The 12,140-nt window shown below is 39.6% G+C and overlaps 1 protein-coding gene and 1 pseudogene across 2 annotated transcripts in view; one reads left to right on the top strand and one right to left on the bottom strand.

Annotated features, from left to right (window-relative positions):
* The window catches only part of LOC127415611 (armadillo repeat-containing protein 2-like), a 48,204-nt pseudogene extending 41,877 nt beyond the window's left edge, over positions 1-6,327 (top strand).
* The window catches only part of LOC127415532 (sestrin-1-like), a 68,957-nt gene continuing 61,995 nt past the window's right edge, over positions 5,179-12,140 (bottom strand). Inside the window, exons 1-10 of one of the 2 annotated variants that reach the window (XM_051654298.1) lie at positions 10,065-10,313; positions 9,111-9,176; positions 8,742-8,942; positions 8,455-8,637; positions 8,036-8,263; positions 7,697-7,844; positions 7,440-7,552; positions 7,159-7,349; positions 6,886-7,030; positions 5,179-6,795 (exon numbers count right to left, since the gene is read on the bottom strand). In XM_051654298.1, the coding sequence (XP_051510258.1) occupies positions 6,709-6,795; positions 6,886-7,030; positions 7,159-7,349; positions 7,440-7,552; positions 7,697-7,844; positions 8,036-8,263; positions 8,455-8,637; positions 8,742-8,942; positions 9,111-9,176; positions 10,065-10,166 (1,464 nt within the window). In that variant the 5' untranslated portion in view covers positions 10,167-10,313 and the 3' untranslated portion in view covers positions 5,179-6,708. Of the gene's footprint in view, positions 6,796-6,885; positions 7,031-7,158; positions 7,350-7,439; positions 7,553-7,696; positions 7,845-8,035; positions 8,264-8,454; positions 8,638-8,741; positions 8,943-9,110; positions 9,177-10,064; positions 10,314-12,140 lie in introns of those variants that run through there. The other variant, XM_051654297.1, reaches the window with a different exon arrangement.

The raw sequence follows: 12,140 nt of genomic DNA on the forward strand, positions 1-12,140 counted from the left end.
TAAAGTTGTCATTTCCCAGGGCCTGTTTTTATCATTGTAACCTCTTAGTTTATCTGAGAAGTCTGGGGTGCTCTAAAATTTGCAGTGTGGTTTGGAGGTGATGGATGCATGCAAACTTCCATTTCATTCTAAGTTTCAGAAGCAGGCATGTTATTGTGAAGAGGTGGTTATGTGTTTCCTTTTTGAAATACAGAAAGAGGTTTTAACCTGTGGAAATATTTTCCCCATGTCATTTTTAGAATGTAAGAAAATGAAATTAAAACTCTGGCCGGAATTACTGTAGATCCCTCCATATGACAGTTAGAGGATGCCATCGATTTTCAAAAGGAGATGGGGACATAAAGAGGGGAAATGAGTGGGTGATTTATAATTTCTCACATATCTACCTTTTGTCTGTTGTATTAAAATGTCATCCTGTTATGATGAAAATAAATACAGAGAAGGAAAAAGAGACTGTGAAATCAAGGGTACCACTGACAGAGTTTCGAAACGCAGTCACAGTTGCAATATGACGCACAAACATTGACCATGCAAACCGCATTTTGAACAGGAAGTAAAGGATCTCACTTAAGTCTCACACTCGCTGTCAAATTCTGAGTATTTAAATTTCAGATTTATCTCAAAATACTCGGATTGAAATACGCATGAATGGTTTTGAAACCTCTCAAGATGAAAGTGATACCTGATACATATTCTCTATGGACTTATCTAAAATACCAAGCGCAGACCAGCAATTAAACCTTTGTTTTGTGTGCCATTTTAACCATTCTTACAGCTCTAAATGCCCCAGACTGTTTTCTGTTTCCATTTGCCTTTGTGCCTCTCAGAGTGCAGGTGTGTGCAAGAGAGTGAAGAGTTGGTGATTAATGCAGTGGCCACCATCAACAACCTGTCTTTCTACCAGGGAGAGAGCTCAGTGGTCCGTTCCGAGCACAAACACATCTCACAGTGTAAGACAAGTGTGTGTGAAGCCTGTATGTTCCATCTGTCTGTGTCCTTCAATTATCTCCTCCCTTCCCCTTCTCTCTGATTTTCCCTTTATTTGCCATTGCAGTGTTAGTTAAGCTCTTGCTGGGCTCTAGTATGGATGGTGTTTTGGAGGCCACACGTGTGTTTGGAAATCTGTCTCAGATCAAAGATGGGAGACACTTCATCATGCAGCACAAAGGTGCGTCATTCTTTAATAGACACATTGGCGGAAACACCTCCGACAAGCATCTTTTGCTTTCTCTCTGCTGCTTTATCAGTAAAATTGTTACTGAGTTTGTGCTTGTGTGTTTTGTGTCTCAGTGCACCAGTTTTTGGTAACCCTCTTGGACTCTAAGAACCCTGATGTGTTTCTCTGCATGTGGAGTTCTCACCAACTTATCTGCAGATCCAGAAAACCAGGCCATACTGAGAGAGGAGGGAACCGGTAACTTGCCTGTCTTCAGTGTGGTTTTGGCTTCTTAATGTGAACCACGTACTATGAAGCTGCTCTACCCATTGATTTCTTTGTCATCTCTTTTTGGTATGATGTGAAGCTCCAGTTTAATGGCCCTGTTTACAGACATCTGTCTTGGGTGAGCCAATCACAAGTGTTTAGCCAAGTCAGATCGCTGTTTACATGTGGTTATTAACATGCATCTCAACTGTGTTACTGCATGCTAAAAAAGCAGAAAAAGTTGGCATGCTGTTGCTCCCAACCATATTTGATTTATACCTTTTAATCTCAACAAATGTGACATTTCAAGTTAAATGCTCATTGTGATTTTAGCGAATCTCCTATATTAAAGCTGAAGTGTGTAATTTCTGCAACACTGAACGGAACTGCATAAATAACATTGTTTTCAAATAAGCTTTCTGAAAATGCACCCCTTCTGCTGTTTATCGAACAAACAGATAGCCTCACCCCCAACTCATGCCATTGGTTGAGCCAACGTTTTTGTGTCAGGCTGAACGGGCCGATCAAAACAAACAGAGGATTTGTTATATTGCCACAGGGACACAGTGTTTAAAATTTTTTGAGAAAATGAACCTTCAAATACTGAGAGCTTACTGATAGTTGTCTCTGCATGTTAATCTGTGATAGGAGAAAGTGTTAACACCGAAAAAGCTTCACATTTAACTGTAATTCGGGTGTGCGTGCTTCAAATGATCTGTTTCGTTAATGTCAGACATATCGTAGATGATCCGTAAAGACTTTTCCAAATGTTTCATCCAGATTTTATTTTAAAGCCGCATATAACCAGCAAAGTTTAAAACCATTGTTTTAGTGAAGTGGGCAAAGTGTCTCCAAAAGTGATTTGAGTGGTTTTTGAACCCCATTTACACCTGTATTTAGTGCTGACCACTTGTGATCGGATCATGAAAGACAATTGGTAATACCAGGTTTAAAGGGATAGTTCACCCAAAAATGAAAATTCTCTCATTATTTACTCACCCTCATGATATCCCATGTGTATATGACTTTCTTTCTTAACCAGAACACATTTGAAGAAAAATATCTCAGCTCAGTAGGTCCTTAAAATGCAAGTGAATGGAGATTTCTCTTTTGAAGCACCAAAAATCACAGACTGTCAAGATAAACGTCATTGATGACTCCAGCGACACGATTGCTTTTGGTGCAAAAAGATAAATATTTAAAGTACTTCTTTAAACTTTAAATCATGCTTCCAGTGAGCAGCGGTACGCGCGTGTGACGTGACGGCATTTGACACACGCGAGAACTGACATGTGCGTCACAGCTGGAAGAGCAGCGCTGTCTACAATGAGTAGGAGGAACGCTGTACAGTAGCTTGGTTGATTTAGGTTTAGATCTGTATTTATCTGTTTCTTTACACACAATGGTGTGTTTGCATGCTTATCCTAGATGTCTCAACTGAGTTGAGAACGTAAGATTATGTGGTATCATGGCAACGCGAATACGTTACACGAGAGACCGCTTGGACTCCACCCTCTCTTGAAGCATTGGATTATAGTTAAAAAGTACTTAAATATTGATCTTTTTTCGCACCAAAAATGATCGTATCGCTTTAGAAGACATTCATTTAACAGCTGGTGTCGTATGGATGACATTTATGCTGACTGTCTGTGATTTTTGGAGCTTCAAAAGAGAAATCTCCATTCACTTGCATTTTAAGGACCTACTGAGCTAAGATATTTTTCAATTTTTCTTTAAATGTGTTCTGGTGAAGAAATGAAGTCATACAAACTATCCCTTTACACAGGGCCATTGAAATCTGAGGTTTAGATTAATTTCTCTGATCTTCTCTACTCTTTATATTACAAACCCCCTGCCATTCCTAGTTTCTATATTCATTATACCCTTTCTCTATCCCTTCTCCAGGTTAATTGACTGTCTCCGTGACTTTGGGCCTCAGGACTGGCATCTAGCTGCTGTGGTGTGTCAGACTCTATGGAACTGCTCTTTAGAAGGAGAGCTGCAACACACTCAAGAGCTGCTAGAGATCTTAAAGCTCTACACAGGTACACATAGACACACTGTCGGATTTAGAGACAGGTGCATTCTATCAGTCTCTAAGTTTGGCTTTGGGGAGTTTGGCAAGTACACTCATGAAGAAAACAATTTTCGTTGAATCCCTGTGCCTTCTGTTCTTACAGACGGGAGCTTTGCAGTGGCCTTCTTCTGATGGAGTCAGACAGTTCCAGGAAGCATGCTGGGAGTTGCTGTTTTTGCCTGTAGCGGAGAGGCTAAGGCAACGTTTACATTGTGAAGGTATTGGTGGAATCAATTAGTAAGCTCTTCTGATCAACACCTCCTGTCCAGTCTTCTAAAATGAGTTGTGTTCATAAATGCATTGTATGTGAGCATACAAGTACATATACACACAAAACTGGGGAATGAGCCAGTGTGTACATTGCACTTTAAAACCATATCTCTTACGAAGTTCTGAACATATTTTGCATTGTGATTAGTAATAATAAGGAATTTGTAAATTACGAGCTACAAATGCAAATTGTTGTAATAAAAAACAAAACTTTCAAAGATCTAAGCGACCAGATGCTGCTGTATTACATTTAGGATAAGGTGTGGATTGTGTCGTACACAGAAAACAATATCATGAAGCTATTCAATACTGATGTTTTTGTAAAAAGCACTCAAGACCGTCACAATGTTCTCAAAGACTTTATTAAACAGACGGTTCCAGAAAAGTCTGCATAGAGCACATAATAGAAACATTGTCATACTTTCTCAATACAATCACATCAGACTTGTATATATGGCAATGACTTCCCTCTTCTCACCCCAACAGTTACACTTCACAGCTACTCTCTATATAATAATATTCAGTTTACACAGCTGCCCTGAATGTGATCTGAATGCATGTTTAAATACACAAAAACCCACTGACCAAAACATGTGATAGGGTGGTAAATTTGTTTCACTGGTATGTAATGTGATTAATTCTATAAACTCTTTTCTCCTCAGTCTGTAGTGTGTAAAGGCTGAAGCAATTTGTCTGGATTCGTTTGCACAATTTCTCAGGACTTTCTCAGGAAAGAGCAAGATATTTTACTGTTGATAAGAAGGGAAACCAATTCCTCATATTATACTTTTAAATGAGCAATAAGTTGCCTATGGTGATTTCCATACAATATGACCATCTACTGGCACTGAAAATCCACTAGCCTCATAACCAAAAATAGCGCAGATAAAAACAAATGGAAATTACCAGCAGAGTAAGGGAAAATTTCATTATTTATGCAAACAGCACAAAGGGTTGGTTGATTCCCAGATCAACAATATTACTTCCTTTAATCCTCACTGTGAGAAAATGAATCAGTGCCTTCAACACATAAACAATGACTTTTGTGTTTAAATCATTAGTACATAGCAGGGGGTGGCTTTTTATTGCTCTAGTGTCTCTGTGGTGATATATTGTGATGCTGCAAGGGTCTCTACTGGTGAGTGGATGTTCATGGACATGAAACATTTATCACATGTCCTACAAAAATCTATATTAAAGATATTTTGAAGTGTGTTAATATCTACACAAATAAGAGTACGGAAAGTTAATTGTGATTCTTCTGAGATGTTTAGATTGCTCAAATTCTTGTTGCAGTTAATACTGAATAATAATGTGTGATGTCACAATGTCGGCTCTTAATGTGACTTTTCTTTGGGAAGAAATTATTCCTTCAAAATAATTCTGATTAAATCACAAACAATACAACTAGTGAAATACCATGTTTTATTTTTCTTATCAAACAGTTTCTTATAAAAGTGTCAGTAACTGACATCAGTCTCTCAAGTCTGATTAAAAACCTCCTCATATTCCAAAAGAAAGTACCATCCCTCTACAAGTCCTGTCATCATCAGAATGCAGTACTTAACTGGTTTTAGTAAACAAAAAAGACAGCAGAGAATCCACCCAGCCTGAAAAGAAAAAAAATACACACGCACTCTGAACAAAACAAAACAAAACTGCTTAGTTACACTGTTTAAAGTTATGAAAATGAGAACAAGCATTATTTAACCCCACAAAGGTGCAGTCGTCTGGGTAGCCTGGTTCTTAGCGTCTAGGTCTGTACAGATTGAAGCCTACAACAGGCAGCGCCACGTAAGACAAAGTCCTGCTCACCAGACAGCACTTAGATATTTAAGGATACATAACAAGAGGTATTTAGTTATAATGAATAAAAATAAAAAAGATGACAAAGCATTAAAAGGAAGACAGATAAGGCAGATGGATCAGAGCAACAGGAAGCACATCACAATAGGAAGACTTTTTTGCACTGGGAGTTACTAAAACAAATAAAACAAGATATGCAACGGTCACCAAAACAAAATGGCTACATGTGAGCTGAAGCACATCTTAACATTTTTTAAAAGTGCTTTCATATTTTTAATGCATGAAAAACACAAAAAAATATGATAAATCTTTTTTTCTGATTTTCCCCATAACATTCACACGTTGGAAATGTTACAATGAGACAAAGTGGTGTCTTACAGTAAACTATAACAAGGGCTCAGATAGCTATTACTTTTGAATTGTTCTCTCTCTCACACACACACACACACACAAAAACAGTCGTTCTTGGATTAGCTTATACAAGTGGGTGATGGTTTTGGTGTCTTGAGGCCTTTCAGTTGAGAAAAGCAGCATGAACAGATGGCACCTCAGCATCTGTTACCATTGCTGCGCATGACTAGGCACGCGTATATGCAAAATCAGTAATGCTTCTATCTCTAGCCCCTGCTGACAAAAATAAGAACAATATAAAAACGATATGGACAAAAAAAAAAACAAAAAAAAAAAACACTAGTAGATAGGCGTGTTAGTGCAGTCTATCTGCACCGGAGTTGCTATTTGCAATTTTTCTCATCTCACAAAAAGATTCTAAAACGTTCTATTGCAGATGCATTTGAAATACAAAAAGGAGGTCTGGCCTCCAGAAGCTTGCAGTCTCACTAACACGTCCCAGCTTGGGGGAGTCTGCTCAGACACCCCCCAGTGGCCAGAATTGGCACTGGAGGCTGAGCAGCCAAACAAGTGATTCAGAAAGTAGGTTCAGTTGACAGTTGTTGTTTTTTTCCTTCTTGTACAAAACAACCAGAATCTGTTCCTCCTTGTCATCATCGTTCACTATTCTTCCTCCATTTTGTTTTTCCTCTTTTTTTTGTTTTTTTTTAGCTTTATTGAAGTGTCCTACAATAGCAACATCAACAATAGTAAAGATAACAAATTTGACAAGAACAGCACTTCATGTCATGTAGCGAGTGATCGCTCTCAGAGCGTAGAGCAGTTCTGCCTGCATGCGCGCTTCCATAAGAAGCAAATTAACATGGACCTGAAAGGCAGAATAAAAGAATCATTAGCCACAATTCTTTCCTAGAGAATTTCACTTTGCCACAATCAGTGTTTTTGGAGTTCTGCTTACTTTCTCAGAGTGCTGGAATTGCCTCCAGAAGCTCTCGTACATCCTCTTGGTGATCTTCTCTGGACTGCACACCATAGTTTTGATGTAGACTTTAAAACTGCAGTCTAGCAGTTGATTAATTTCTCCATAGTCATAATCATCATAGCTGCAATGCAACAGACAGAGAGAGAGATACCTCAGTAATACAATAGAGTAATACAACTTTTTATATTACTAAGAACTGGATAAATTTAGTGTAGCTCTGTATTTAGGTAACAAAAGTCTGAGACTGACCGAATGCCAAACATGCAGTGGATATAGTTCCAGATCGCTCTACGCAGCATGGAAGTGTCCACACCCTGGTGTGTCGCCATTGTGTTATATGTCAGGTTGTAGGCGATCTGGAACTTTTCATCAAGAAGCTGTCCAAAATCTGGATACAGCCGATTCACAAGGGAAAATCCATGATCCTCCCAACTATAGTCCTGTTAAGGGCAGGAAACATACACAATCATTATTTCGGCCTCCAGTTTCAAAGCCAGTTATGATAGTGAGACGACTTCTATTTCTCTTACCTGCACTCTGAGGGTAGGCACATGTTCTCCTCTCCTGGAAAAGTCTTTGTAGCCATAACTAGGGTCTTCAAAGTGTCGTGACACATCCCTGGATGGTACACACTCCTCATCCTCTGTTGACCAAACATAAAATTATTTACTGCAAGTCATCCTGGCAGAATTTTAAGAGAAATCTAAAATTTTTATTTCGGTGTATAACTTCTACAATTTACAAAATAGCAATTGTCATGTAGAAGTTATTTGGAGTTGTCACATACCAGAGGTGATCACCAACATGCTCTCCATCTTCTCTCTCTCAAAACGTGTGGCCATTTCCTCCTGACTAGCCTCCTCTTCATCACAACATTCCTGAAGCTGCTTCATCCTCTCCATCAGCACCTCTACCTCGCAAGACGATTCTGACACCTACACACACACAGGAATCTGGGAGTCACACACTTACAGTTCAGCAGCATGTATACTGTAAGGTCATGAATATGAACCCCGCACTCCATGCATTCCTTTATCAGATGTCTGAAAGTCTTAACAGACCAATGGATAAAATGCTTCCAAGGCAAATGAAGGTTTCTCTTTACATCCATTTCCCTCTGTCTCACCTGCTGGTTCCCTAACATCTCCAGGGCCCCATTCCCATTGGCAATGTCACAAGCGCAGTAACCGCTGAGTGAGGGCGGCCTGAACGTATGTCCTCCATCTGTGTGGATGTCGGGGGTGATGCCGCAACCAAAAGTAAAGGAGGCTAGAGAATGATAATGCGTGAGCAGCACCACAACATGAATCAGTTCAGCCAGGGACCAACTGTGCTCCTCTGCCTTCAGTAGACTCTGTTATATCAAAAATATAGACTCATTACTACAAAATAACTCCATTAGAGCCAATCAACTTTATATCTGCTCTAACCAGACTGACCCAATACATCATAGTCATAAAAAAAAAAAAAAATCTCTGTGCACATTACAGTTGCATAACAGATGTGGGCAACTAGGCATGTGCGAATGTATGGTTGAAGTCATACCTCAATGTGTTCTTTGGTGAGCAGCCAGGGGCGGTGGGCCAGGATCTTATTGAGCTCCCCAAGAGCCTGCAGATTCTGTGGGGCTTCTTCCAGGCCATTCAACCACTTGGGATCGCCCCCAACCTGCAGGAAGTCATTCACGTGCAGGTTGACCAGATATGTGCACTGGTGCCTGGCAGCAGCCTGTTGAAAACAGACAAACTTTTATAAGAATCTGTCGCTGTGGTTTTTGAGCGTCATCCCGGAGATTTGCAAAGAGTTATCAAAAACACAGCCTGCCGTCTCACCATTATGCCTATGTAATGTCTGCAGTGCAGAGACAAAGGACCGTCCATCTGAAGCAGGTAATGCTGTGTCTTAAGAAAGCTCTCCAGATACTGAGGATGGAACCCCATCACCAGAGAGATGTTGTCAAGGCGACCGAGCACTGCGAAGGCATCCTCAAAAATCGACTGTGTTCTTTCGTCCAGTTTACTGACTTGAAGTATCTGGGACAATGGGAAAGTAAAAATGAGGTGAACCTGGAGAATTTGGTACTTATAAAATAGCTTCACTTCACTAGGAGTAAAGTGCTGTAGTTTAATTTAAACAACAAAACAAGGGTTAGAAGTGCTTGTAATTTGTTGATTAAGCCAGCAGTGTATGTTAAAACTAACCTCTTTCTCTGGTATGAATCTACTTGGTCCATTTCCCAGCGGTCTGGGTATTCGCACTCCAACGTCCTGCAAAAGATCAAAACCAGTTGGCATCTTTGAATAACATGATTACATGATCCACAAACACATTAAAACCAATGCACTGGGAGAAGCACTAACTGTCAGAAAATTTAAAAAAAAAAAAAAAAAAAAATGTTTTGGGATTATATATAAGTCATTCTGGCATCAGGCCCAGAACTTATAACTTCAACATCATCCTTCCTCAGCTCAAATCTCAATTGGCTGATTCTAGAATTTTCTCCAACAGCATTTCAAAAACTTATATATATATATATTTACAGTAGCAACAGTTAGACCTTAAACAGCATTCATTGATACTATAGAAGCTGGCCAAGGCACAAAGAGAGGATGAGTCCAAATAACCCAGATCTATAAGCTCTCTTTCCCCATGAACCAAAAAGGCTGTTCAAGTTAGAAATAAGCAAGTGACATAAACATCGCTGAAGAAGCCAAATCATACAGAAATATGCAAGCTATGGTCTAAAAAAAATAAATAACACTATTGAACCTGACTACACACGAAATGTAATCTGTCCCCTTGCAAAAGCCTATTGCCAGACATTAATTATCCATCTAAACGCTCCGCACAATGGGAATCCTGCGGACATTATTTGAACGTGCTGATTTAATGAAAGAGTACCATTTAACAATGTGACATGGGCATGACACTGTCAGTCACTGATCAAAGAGCAGTGTCTATGACTTCTAGCGAAAACAGGCAATGAAAAACAAGCCAGCAGTGTGTTAATGAGGCAGCGAAGTACAAAGAACTGACTGCACTGCAACAAACACCTGAATGTACTGCACTGCCGCTTGAAATGGCTACAAACAGTACAGACTAACGAAACAGTTATTTTAAATGCTCGCTGTCAACCTCTAAACCGCATTTCTTACCTTTTTACTAAGCCGCTCACACTGTGTGCAAATTTTCAACAAGTCTGTCATCGTGAGAGTGGAGTTTTCCACAGTTTGATTAGATGCTGACGCGTGCCTCATATTGTGCTTTTTCTGCTTCCAAATAATAGTAGAGCGACTGTTTTATATTCGTTTCAGCGTAGTTCCTTGAGGCATTGGGTAAAACTACTAAATCACATCAGCTGTTCGAGCTCCAGAGCAGAATACCCACTTTTTTCTAGCCCGCTTGTGGTAAATAACAGGCTGTAAATATGACTGACGCGCCCACCAGCCAATCGCCTTGCGAAAACAACTTATGTTGCTCCAATCAACGTGAGGGAGGCGGGGTTATAGGAGGGGCTTGGGCTAAAATGAGAATTAAAACGTGAGTTCAGACAGGGGTTCGAATAATACTAATCAAATACCGAAGCCCTTTGTTCGTGCAAGTTGTATGCCATATGCCAACTGTCTTTGCATTGTCGTTACCGTCCCGCATGCATTTCTATAAGCTCTTATTACTCGTTCCTGTAGTATCAGGAGGAATATGATTGGAAAATCTTTCAAATGTTGGTTAATACTTAACAGGTTTGAACTTCCGATTAAACTATTTACATAATCATGTTTTGACTACTCTGTGTCATTTGTATGGCCTGCAGTTCTAATTAATGAAGGAAGAAGAAATATTACAACTTGTACAGAACAGATTGAAGTAGCCCAAGCCAGTGCGAGGGGATGTTTTTCCTTGAGCAAACGCGAACTGCAGTAAACAAACCGGACGACGTGAACCAGAATGACGGCATGGACTACAGTGAAAAACAAGCCAAGATCAATTTCTTCCCTCTGCTTAATATGCCACATAGGGGCCAAGTCAAGTCACCTAAGTGACGCTTTTGGCTCAGATATTGATTATTTTCCAAGTAAAAAACTCACTGCAGGTGGCTACAGTTGTTTTCCTTGAAAGCCTTGAACTATTGAGCACACTATTCCCTCACAAAAAATCACTGTATCGGAATACAATACATATATGCATGCAATATCAATCCTTTGCTGATTTCCAGCATAATACTCAACTTCAGAACTATTTTCTATCACATGCAGTTTAAAAGTGTTTTTGATTTAACTGCAATTGCAAATGTAATTACTTGGATAAACAACATGTTTTCTGTATATATGCAAAGATGCAAAAAGGTAGAATATATTGTAGAGTGATACAGACAAACAGTTTGAATCAAGTCCTGTGCATGAGTAGGGGGCTGTCAAAGCGTGAGGATTTGGTATCACTCACGCGATGAAGAGTAGCTATTCAGCATGTTCATTGTGTCTAACGGGACCGTCCCACACCAGACCCCACAGGCCAGAGCAGGAGTCAGCACTCTCTCTGGGGACAGGGGGGTGGTTAACCAGACCCACCGATCCCTATGGCTCAGCAAGCCAACAGAAGAGAACTGTCAGCGTTTGCCTTGCTCCCTCTTCCCCCAGGTCACCCTTTTCTTTTTACTGAAAAAAGATCATGGCCATAAATATAATCTGAGAACAAACAAGGCTTTACTTCACACACACCATATCACAACCTTGAGCTTGACTTCTTTGTCCAAAAGTCCCAATGTTATATTTGTGAAAACGAAAGACATTTCACACAGACCAGGACATGTAGATATACTCAAATCTCATGCAAATACAACCTTTAACACAAAGAGTAATAAAAAGCTTTGGAAATTGCTGAGAAACTGAAACATTGCTTTAAAAGTTACATGGGTACAGTAATTGAATTGCTTGGCGCGCTAACAAAAAAGCTACATCAACAGCACCAAATTCTTTGAATTAGTGATAACTTTAAGAGAAGGTATTAAAAAATAATGGAGGACATTTTTAAGTCAGGATGTTTGGATGCTGCATTACCCAAGTCATTCAAATACCCATGAGCAACATGTTTGGGCATATGCATCACATGCATTTCTTAGAAGAGTACACCAACTTCCAAAAGTCTTTGTTTCATCAACATCACATTTCAATTTCTCTTTAAAAACAACAGGCCAAAAACATTATTAAAATACATTTTTCTTTTCTTTTGACCAG

The sequence above is a fragment of the Myxocyprinus asiaticus genome, chromosome 25 (genome assembly GCF_019703515.2).
Source record: "Myxocyprinus asiaticus isolate MX2 ecotype Aquarium Trade chromosome 25, UBuf_Myxa_2, whole genome shotgun sequence".
Taxonomy (NCBI): domain Eukaryota; kingdom Metazoa; phylum Chordata; class Actinopteri; order Cypriniformes; family Catostomidae; genus Myxocyprinus; species Myxocyprinus asiaticus.